At 40.6% G+C, this 10,321-nt stretch overlaps 2 protein-coding genes across 2 annotated transcripts; one reads left to right on the top strand and one right to left on the bottom strand.

Annotated features, from left to right (window-relative positions):
• Positions 1–306: 306 nt before the first annotated feature.
• Positions 307–7,464, bottom strand: gga3b (golgi associated, gamma adaptin ear containing, ARF binding protein 3b). The gene is made up of 17 exons (XM_031313013.2): positions 7,322–7,464; positions 6,693–6,777; positions 6,534–6,609; positions 6,356–6,454; positions 6,142–6,265; positions 5,956–6,059; positions 5,257–5,337; positions 4,926–5,063; positions 4,384–4,465; positions 4,164–4,289; positions 3,804–4,052; positions 3,332–3,414; positions 2,746–2,885; positions 2,211–2,497; positions 1,905–2,074; positions 1,541–1,651; positions 307–1,426 (listed from the first exon to the last, which is right to left on the bottom strand). Exons 1-17 carry the CDS (start codon positions 7,359–7,361, stop codon positions 1,316–1,318), a joined length of 2,106 nt encoding a protein of 701 aa, XP_031168873.1. The 5' UTR covers positions 7,362–7,464; the 3' UTR covers positions 307–1,315.
• Positions 7,465–7,482: 18 nt separating this feature from the next.
• Positions 7,483–9,936, top strand: mrps7 (mitochondrial ribosomal protein S7). The gene is made up of 5 exons (XM_031313020.2): positions 7,483–7,641; positions 8,435–8,626; positions 8,729–8,792; positions 8,880–9,047; positions 9,182–9,936. The coding sequence occupies exons 1-5, from the start codon at positions 7,598–7,600 to the stop codon at positions 9,401–9,403; spliced, it is 690 nt and encodes a 229-aa protein (XP_031168880.1). The 5' UTR covers positions 7,483–7,597; the 3' UTR covers positions 9,404–9,936.
• Positions 9,937–10,321: the final 385 nt, after the last annotated feature.

Raw genomic sequence — 10,321 nt, 5'->3', positions numbered from 1 at the left:
TTTTTTGATGTAGTGAACAAATGGCACATCATACAGTATGTACAGACCTAACACTCTCCCAACATCTACACGTCACTTGATCACGTAACTTGTCATACAACAACCAATAGGTACATTACACACTATGTACATTAAACACACACTTCTTCTGTACATCCCATATGACAAGTTGAGGACTACCAGAGAAGGGACTTAAGGGAGGTTTGGGTGGACTGATTTATGAAACTTTAATCACAGCACAGTTCCATTATTTCCCACTGCTGAACACACAAGTGTTCTGCCTGATGACAGATTTCACTTTTTTTCGAGCTAACAAATTTAGAGCTTTCAGTTCACATTTTCTAGGTTCAGTGATGCACTGAAATACTATTAACAAATGAATAAATATGACATAATATGATAAATACTCTCAATACTGACATTGATAGAAGAGTAAACATCTTTTAAATTCAGAACAAAAATATAGATACCCACTGCTAAAATCATGAATGAAATGCGGACAATTGCCGTTCATTTAATAAAAAAAAAAAAAAAAAAAAAAAAAAAAAAATTGAACTCAGACTTGACATATTTGTAATTAAAGAATGAACCATCTTAAGTGCAGTTGGTTGCCTTTACAGCACAACATTAAATATTGTTGGTCCACTAATCTAAAACGGGGCTACATTAACTCGTATAATAACCATGTCAAACTTCTTGATGGCTGAAATAATCAGTACAGTACATTTTACTTAAATTAATGTTTCAGTTTACCCTCATCCGAAGACATCTACTACATGCCATTTTCAAATTCCTGGATATATTCAAGTATATTTTCTGTGGGCTAAGAAAGTGCTCAGCCAGAGGAATAAATACAAGTTTTTGTATCTGTAACTGTTGTATCTTGGCTCTGTTCTTACAAAAGTAAGTTTGTTATGCTGCAATCCATCACATCAGTCAGGTCTGAGCTCTAATGCATTGGTTATTTATAGTACATTCAAATCTGTTATGTTCATCTTGGGGAAAATCCATTAAAATATTATGTTAGTTCCATCGACCTGTAAACACCACGGCTGTCTTACTTGCCAAATAGTTGCAGAAAAGTATACAAGCACTATGTAAATGCAACTTTTGTGTCTGCTGTTAGCTTCTCACTGCCTGTAACAACAACGGCCAAATTAACAACTACACTGAATGTGAAGCTGAAAGGCAGAGTGCAGCTGAATTCCCCCACCTTCCCCTTCTTTCTCTCTGGGGTAAATGTAAATATGCACACACCCCTTCATGGAGTATGAAGCAGTCTGTCCCTGCTAAGTGGCAGCAGGCCTGCACACTTCTATAGATGACCCCATGTCTCTGGTGGAGGAAACTGGTTGACCTCTCCAACCTCATTATACAGACGCTCTCCTAGTGTGAAAGCCAGCTTGTAGCGCAGACGCACCTTCTCCTGTGAAGACACAAGGAACTTTTAGCATCATCAGCATCGTCATCAAAGTTGTGTGGCTCCAAAAGTCTTAGTGGTTTGTGTATTTATGTCCTTAAATGTTATTGTGTCACCTACCTTTGTTGGGTTGGCCAGCAACATGATCTGGTTAATGGAGGCTGGAGGGAGGATAGGGTTAAATGGTGCCAGTTCTGCTCCTGATGGAGGCTGCAGCTTCACCTTCATTGACTGATGGAGGACGAAAAGAGGAGTCAGCACTGTATTTTTAAACCTTTTTATTAAAGAATAATTTCAAATTCTTTCAAGTCTATCTTTGTGTTTCCACTGACAGTGTTTGTGGCAGAGGAATAGTAACACAAAAAGTAAAAGTTGCACAAAAAAGAATGTACCTCTGTAAGATTTGGCAAACAGACTGCTGAAGCCACATATCAGCTGTAGCTGAACATAAAACCCGAATGAACCGAGGAATACATGTCTCTACCTTGGGCACAGCCGCTTGCAGTACCACATTGTGAACGAGCAAGGGTGCTGTATTGAGCATGGACACCACCATCACCAACACGTCAGGCCTGCCGGGGGGGCAGTCAGATGCAAAGTTGAGGAGCATGCGAACACCGTCCTTATCGTAGGCCGTCACAGGCAGCACTTTACCTGAGGACAGACAGGGCACAGCCAATCAGGAACAGGCAGACATGAGCTATTCAAAGAGTTTATATCAAGCTTTATATTTTTAAATAATGTGTCCGTTAACCAGTCGAGCCCATCATCCCTTCCTTCATGTCCTTACTCGGTCTGATGGCCTCCAGAGGGACGTGCACATTGCTGAGGGAGATGTCTGTGGCTCTGGCCGGGCTGCCCTGAAGGGGAGGGTGACAAGGGGATAGAGAGCGGAACAGCGGGCTGCCCGGGGCTGAGCCCAGGCTCTGGGCCTTGGCATAGGACAGAGCAGGAGAGCCGGGCATCGTACCCTGGAGAAAAGAAGGTGAAGAAGGAGAACCCTGCCCATGTATGAGGGAAGGTGCTGCTGCAGGCATCCCGAAGCTGCTTCCTTTGGCCGTCATCTTGATGGACAAACTGAAAATCACATTTCATAGATTGCTATGAGACCTTAAAGTCCTCTAGATGGTCAAATAAGAGCACCAAAATTACTAAAGTAAACTTTGTACACAAAATAAATCCACAAACCTGTCAAAATGTCCACAAACAACGGCGTAATAACACAATGCTGTGGAAATTGCTGTTTGCGCTATTATTCAAATTGTTAGAAAGCACTGATTTTCCAATTTCCAGTGGAGAGAAAAACATTGTAGATGACTCTTTACCTCTTGTGATCTGAAAAGTCCATCATGGCCAGGTCTTGCAGGTTCTGTAGACTGTGTGTGGCAGCAGCTGGTTCACCTGGAGGCACCACAGGACCTGAACAAGCTATACTGCAAAACATATCCACACCTGAAGCTGGAGCCTGCAGAGGAGATCAGATCATTACCCATCTCCTGTTAGGGCTGCTCGATTATGGAAAAAAATCATAATCACCATTATTTTGGTCAATATTTAAATCACGATTATTTAACATGATTACTCATTGACTTTTGGAAAGATGTTGCAATTATTAAGAAAATAAACAAATCAACAGTGAAAACACCAAGAACTGTGAAATTTCCCTTAATACTTGTCCTATTTGAAAAAAAAAGACACAAGACACAAGACAAAATAATAAAATAAGAGTTTACTTGCAAAACGTAATGTGCAAAATAATCGTTTTTCTCGATTATTCTGTTTTTGTGAGCATTCAAATCGTAATCGCGATTAAAATTTAGATTAATTGCACAGCCCTGTCACATATTACACATGTCTAACAAGCTGTGGTTTGGTGTCAGTTGCTCACAAACCATTTTACAGTAGATGTACCTGCAAGGAAGGCCACTGATTGGTCAAGTCGTTCAACTTGGGTTTTGATTGGCTGCTCAGAGAGATAGGGGGGTCGTTCAGTCCTGAAAGAAGATACATGCATTTGCATCGTCAAAAGAAATAAAAAAATCCTTTATCTTTAATGCAGTTATTCATGTGACTTTAAGGAAACTTCTAGCTTAGCTTAGCCTAAAGACTGAAAAACGGGGAAAAGTCATTATCTCATGTCAACCTATTATGTCTTGTTTAATCCAAACAATAAAAGTTTTTTTTTATTTTTAATAAACCAGCCTATCTGTGGGCTGGCAGCAGGTGCAGTAATTATTAGATGAGATATAACATGTTTTTAGTAAGCTTTAAAAGCTTTGAAAGCTTGGTCGGCCGATTTTGTTAGAGGGCCAGGAGCCAAGCGTTCTTCCCAAAATGACGAATTGCTCCTTTAACTCAATAAGTCACAATAAGGATATACTACCTAGAGACAGCAGCTCATCGTCAAGGAGAGAGAGTGCAGTGGAGGCCTTGTCGAGGGGGGGGTGACTCGGGCTGTTGCTCTGACTGCCATGGGAGCCGGCCGGACGTTTGGGAGGAGGAGGCAGAACAGGGATGGGGGAAGCCGTAGGATTGGTGGAAACAAGATTTGAGGACTGAAAAATAGGGGCGGCAGGTTGAGGAGGGCTCGGAGCATCGAGGCCAGCGAGGTCGATCAGTGTATCTGTGGTCTCTGTTGAGTGAAGATTGATTACAGCCGCTGAATTTATTACACAACGCCAGGATATCTGGAGCATTAACACACATGGTTTTATGTAAAACATAATTATGAAATGTTTCTTACCACTCTCGCCGTGACCAGCTGTAGATCGAGGCTCCTCGCTGTCACCGTTGATGGGCTGCCCCTCAACTATCTTCTTATAGGAGTTAATGACTCTGGAGAGGTCATCGCTGGCCTGCAGGATATCACCTGAGGAGCCAGGGGTCACAGATTATACACAAGGAAATAATCAAAATGCCAAGGCAGTGCTTCTTCAGATAGAGAAAATACCAAACAAGCAAACCTAAACTGGTGTCATTGTCTTCTGTCTCAGTAGCCATTTTGAAAGCCGCACGCCTCAGCTTGTCACACCGCTCGTAGAGCTCCTGGGAGGAAAAACAAAGGAGGTGCTGTGACACCAGCTGGTGTTGTTGGAATTTCATTAGTTTGTTAAGCCAGTTTACTGACTTAAACATCACAATGAAAACATATAAAATAACTTGAGTTAGTACTAATTGTTTATCACTCTGACTGCCTTTGATTGCATTATTGCAAATGACATTGAAAGGAAAAAAGATGAAATGACATGTGTGCCAAATTAACTTTCTCATGATGACAGAGTTGAGTTAGAGCTGATTGGTTGCTTTCAGACAAGCCGAGAGTCAATATTAGACACTAGAACTAAATCAAAATGGCTTGTACAAGAGGTTGTTTTCAAATATTCCTCAGTCTGTTAAATTCCTTCCCGCTATGAGAGGGAAATATTCCAGTTTCTTCCTTGCAGGTAAGGATTAGGGTTTACCATCTAATTTGTGTGAGTGTGTATATTAGTGCACGGACACACACCTTAATGATATCCTTGTCTGAGTCAGTGGAGCGGTCTTTATTGTAGTGGGACAGCATCTCCGTCAGCAGCTTGACATTGATGTTCACCTCTTCCAGTGTGTGTATACGCTTTGTAACCTTATGCACTCGAGCCTCATCCTGACAAAAACAAGACACAACGTGCGTGTGCTACATGTCATATATGAAGATATTAAAATATCATAGTAGTATCACCTTAGGCGAAACTCTAAGCCAAAACTATTTTAGTTCAACAGTTTAATTTCATGTGGCCCCAATAATAGCAAGCAGTGTGAGACTGTGATACAAATGTACCAGTCCATAGAGCTCTTACCTCTTTCACCATGTTTTTAATTAATCTGTTGGCTTCCTGGAGGTCCTCTGGATTTTTACTCCGGAGTAGCTCAGCAAGCAGCTAAAGACACACACACACACACACACACACACACACACACACACACACACACACACACACACACACACACACACACACACACACACACACACACACACACACACACACACAGAGTTTGGAGAAGCAGACAGGAGTCTGAAAAAGTGATGATGTCCTTTCTTGGGAATCCATTTAATCAATCAAACCAAACATTAATTATTATGACAGAAGCTATATTTTCTTTCCTTATTTTCCTGAGTTCCTTCACATGTAAAACAACCTGTTTGAATCACAACATTACACAAGAGGGAGCAGTCACGTAGTCGTGAATGATCTGGTGCTTCTTGTTTTATAGTGCTTTGTTGTATTAGTTTGAGCCTTGTATTGTTTTGTCTGTTGAGTTCTGAGTTTTGCGTTTTAATGTACGAGTTTGTGTTTTGTGTGTTGTATTGTGTCTTTACGATTTTTTTGCTATGTTGTTATGTATTTTAAAGGCCCATCTAATGATGGGCATTGCAAATTAGCTTAGGCTGTAAATGCTGGGGTATGTGGCATTGGTTTATGCTACATACTTTGTCTCTATACAAATAAACATTAAAATAAAAAGTAAACAGATGTAGTTTTCCTTCAATCTCTCACCTTGCCCATGTCCTCGTTGTCAAACACCGGATGTTTCGGTCGTGTCGGGGGAGAGGGAATCAGAGTCTTGTCCAGCGGTAACTCCGGGTCATGTGTCACGAGGCCTGGTGAGGAAAGTGACGACAATAAGATGTCTTTTTTCACATGCATTATGTTAATCATGCCATCTGACTGATCTCAACATACCCTGTCTTCTCAGCGTCTGGTAGGCTTCACCGATCTTGGTTTCATTTGGAAAAGCCACCGTCCAGCTGTACAGCATCTCTATGATCTTCATCTTCACCTTCTCAGGTGCACTGTCCCCCATGTACTGGAAACAAGAGGTGATTAAAAAGAGCCTGGATGGTAGGACATTACAGTCAGCATACTTTTCATAGAAACCAATTTGGAGACTGCTTACCTTTGGAGACACAACTTTAATCAGCTCATTCAAAAATCTGTATTTTCCGACTTCATTATGAAACCTCCTCCCGCAGTTCTTCATACATGCCTCCAATACCTGTACATAACATCATTAAAATGAAGCCATGTTGAGAAAAAAAGGGTGCTTGTTAATATATAAGTGAATTATTTCTTACTGTCAGAGCCTGAAGAGCTTCCCATTCTTGTGGTGAGTGGATTTTATGGACGAGCAGAGTCACAGCTATTTGAGGACTGCAAGAAGAAATTCCAGATGAGAAACTTTTTCTTGTTGGTGACTCCAAAAAAAATGGTTTGCAAATATATCACAGACATACCCTTCCAGTTCCTTGTTGATTTGATCACAGAAGCCTATGATGTACTCCCAGTCCTCCTGTCTGTTTGTCGGATGGGTGGCTTTATCTGTTAGAGAAAGACATTTAGCCCTACACTGAGTAACTGGTGTGTTTGAGGAGCATTATGTACATCTGAATCAATGCACACATCACATCCTAGTGAAAATATGGCTTCCGGTGAGTCTTGTGATCAACATAACAATGCAGCAATTGTTGTCCTTCTTCCTCTATGTAATTGCTGATGTAGTGTTCATGGCATTAGCAGTGCTGCTCATTCATCATTCAGACAAATAGTTTTCTGTCCAACAGCTGCAACTATACTGAGGGACAACTATCTGTAGTGCTTCTCTGAACAATCCCTGCACACACAGAGCGGTTACTGGTAAATGTGACCCAGACAGTGTTTATTAATTATTATTAAAGCTCTCCACCCATCCTGCTAATGATGCAGACAGTTGACTGTAAACCAGGACCCACTATATTAGCTTCCTTCAGCAGCTGAATGTCAGCTATCAGCTCCAGTACTAACGGATTTACTGCCCTGCCCCCTGTCAATGTATCTAGCTAATTACACACATTATTTAATTCATAAAATGGGATTAATCACTCACTGAGCCAAGATTCAAGCGACTCCCCTTCCTGGTACGCCATAGCACTAAAAACATCGCGTGACGTCACCAGCGTGTGCGCGAGAGTCCCAAATTATTGCTCGGATTATTTTGTGTGGAAAAAAACAAAACAGCATCTACCATTGCATTTTTTTTCGTTTAGCCTCGGTTTTTTTATTTAAAATCCGCCGAATGCCGAATGAAATGCTAATGCTTTTATTCCGAAGGCATGTGCACGAGGTACTAACCTGGGGTCCTAACTGACTCCACATTTTCAAGATGGCTGCTTCCATCTCGGGATTATTAAAACCTTGGACACCAAGGTAATTATAATAATAAAAAGACACAAACAGTTAACAGGTGGCGTTGGCTATCTATTTAATATCAATGTGCTATGGGTGCATTCGTCCTGCAGTCAGTATCGAAACAACAATGTAAAGTACTCGGTTGCACAGCGAGTAGCGCTAATGTTAAAAATCTGAATGTAAAGTAGCAAGGCTGCGATAAACCATTATCTTCATTATTGATCCGTTTTAAGTTTCGAGCTTTTTTTAATCATTAAAATCAACGATTTACTCTATAACGTGTCTAAAATAATGACATCTTCCCATCACACGTTAACAGAACAGAGCAAAATGTCTTATTGTCATCATCGATTGATCTGTCGATTATGTTTTCGTTCATTTAATCGTTCAATCTATAAAACGTTTTAAAAAAAGCAAAAAAAAGCTCCGTTTCCACAGTCTGAGGGGACAAATTAAAACAGTGTTCGACCAATAAATAGTACGACGTTATTTAAATTACAATTATATAAAACTGAGAAAAGCAGCAAATGTTGATCGACTAATCATTTCAGCAGTCCTTCACACACGTGCAATTTAAAAAAAAAAAAAAAAAAAAAAGTTTGGAAATTGTATTTGATAACACAATAAAATTTAATCAATTAAGTCTGCAACTAACGATTCTTTTTAAATCAAATAATCTCCTGAACAAAATAACAGGAAAACCAGCAAATTTGACAATTCACAGCCAGTAAATCATGATCACTGCACACATAAACTCTCAGAGTAATTTGAAGAAATAAACTCTGCTCTCTCGTGTGTCCTTTGTTTGCAGAGTGTTCCTAGTGAGGTGGAGCAGATACAACCCTTACTATCTGGAGCCAGAGGTCAGGAAGGAGGCCTACAGCACCCCAGAGACGGAGCTGAGTGCTGAGGAGAAAGAGCAGCGGGAGCTCAAAGCGCTCCGACCCATCAAGGCAGCAACCAGTGGAGTCAACAGCTCTGTTTTCAGCGACCCAGTCCTCAGGTACAACAGACATCCCAGCTCGCTGCAGCTGGTTGCGTGTTCAGTCAAAGCTGTGCATCAGAGAGTTCATGTCAGATCATCATTTTTGTCTTTGCTTTTCAGTAAATTCATCAACATGTTGATGACAGATGGAAACAAGGTTTTGGCCAGAGAGATCGTGACGCAGGTAAGAAAGCAAACACTGTTCAGTCTCAAAGATTTGCTGTTGGTCCAATAGTATACAAATTACCACAATTTCTCTCTCTGCTTCCAGACCCTGGAGAGCATAAAGAGGAAACAGGTGGAGAAATACCATAAAGCTCCAGAAGGGAAGAAGGAGGAGATTGAGTGTAACCCCTACACCATTTTTCACCAGGCTCTGGAGAACTGTAAGCCTGTCGTTGGATTGGCCAGCATACAGAAAGGTGGAAAGTACTACCAGGTGAGTGATGAGGCAGATTAGCTCTTTTGTTAGATTGATAGCTCTTGAGAAACAGTTGTTGATCTTGTGCCAACCCCCCCCCAACATTTTTTTTTTTCGAAATTTATATTCGATTTGGTTCTCATCTCACTCAGGTGCCCATCCCTTTGACGGACAACCGTCGTCGTTTCCTCGCCATGAAATGGATGATCACAGAGTGCAGGGACAACAAACACCGACGCACACACATGTACGAAAAACTTTCCCAGGAACTGCTGGCAGCATCTGTGAAGGAGGGCAACGTTATCAAGAAGAAGTTCGAGCTGCACAAGATGGCCGAAGCTAACAGAGCCTACGCCCACTACCGCTGGTGGTAGAGAGAAACCGCTCAGGACTGAAATTCAAATGTTTCACAGACTGGACAGATGTGTTGGCCACAAATGGTCACAGAAGATACAGCTGCACCTTTTGTTGCTCGAAGCGCTTCTGTAAACAGTGAACATCGTGAAAATCCTTTGGCGGGAGGACTACACTGTAAAAAGTGCTATAGGACATCAGTGAAATATAAAGGTAACACTGTCACTTTTTCTATTGAGAAATTGCATTGTGTATATACAGTAGTTGTGCTCAGCTGTATTGTTAATAAACACGCAATTAAGGAAAATCTTCGAAGATTTATTAGAAGAAATACATCTTCATTAATTGTACAACCCAACCATACAAAAATGGAATTGACTAAAGTAAAAATGTAGTAAAATACATAAACAGATATTGCAGTCAGTACTGTGTCCTGTCAATAAGGGAATATTAGTGTCTACAGCATTCAAACTTCCTAATTTAACTCTTTATGATCAGTGTAATACATCATTAAACCCATTTTACATAAGTTTGTTTTTAGTCTGAAGGTGGTGAAAAATACCAAAGCTTGTATAGAAATCTTCAAACAAATTAAAAAAAAAAAAGGATTTGGGGAAATATTACACAATTTCCTAAATCCTGACCATGCCTGGGCTTTTAATCAAATAATTTTTTAACATGAGGATTCTTTCTCTGAATTGATCAGATGTTGATTTGTCTACCAATTTTTATATTAAGCTTTACTCATTTACATATAATTACAGGTACACCTTTTTAAACAATACCTTTTCAAAGAGATGTAACATTTTAGCAACAAGGCATGTCTCCTTTGCTTGTGTCTGTCTGAATCCAAGGCACAGCTTTGGTTGAGGACTGTAAAGCCTTAAAAGGTAACTAAAGACTCCATGCTCAGCTACATACTGTAGTGTAGCTAGTGC

Source organism: Sander lucioperca, chromosome 21 (assembly GCF_008315115.2).
Source record: "Sander lucioperca isolate FBNREF2018 chromosome 21, SLUC_FBN_1.2, whole genome shotgun sequence".
In the NCBI taxonomy this organism is placed as follows: Eukaryota; Metazoa; Chordata; class Actinopteri; order Perciformes; family Percidae; genus Sander; species Sander lucioperca.
This window is presented reverse-complemented; position numbering and strand designations above follow the sequence as displayed.

Excerpts from the sequence above, each read along its gene's own strand:
- mrps7 (XM_031313020.2), top strand. The coding sequence starts at position 7,598 with ATGGCTGCTTCCATCTCGGGATTATTAAAACCTTGGACACCAAG. Across the intron at positions 8,793-8,879 it reads CCAGAGAGATCGTGACGCAG|ACCCTGGAGAGCATAAAGAG; the intron begins GTAAGAAAGCAA and ends CTCTGCTTCCAG. Across the intron at positions 9,048-9,181 it reads AAGGTGGAAAGTACTACCAG|GTGCCCATCCCTTTGACGGA; the intron begins GTGAGTGATGAG and ends CATCTCACTCAG.
- gga3b (XM_031313013.2), bottom strand. The coding sequence starts at position 7,361 with ATGGCGTACCAGGAAGGGGAGTCGCTTGAATCTTGGCTCA. Across the intron at positions 6,455-6,533 it reads AAGCTCTTCAGGCTCTGACA|GTATTGGAGGCATGTATGAA; the intron begins GTAAGAAATAAT and ends TGTTATGTACAG. Across the intron at positions 3,415-3,803 it reads CGATGAGCTGCTGTCTCTAG|GACTGAACGACCCCCCTATC; the intron begins GTAGTATATCCT and ends ATCTTCTTTCAG.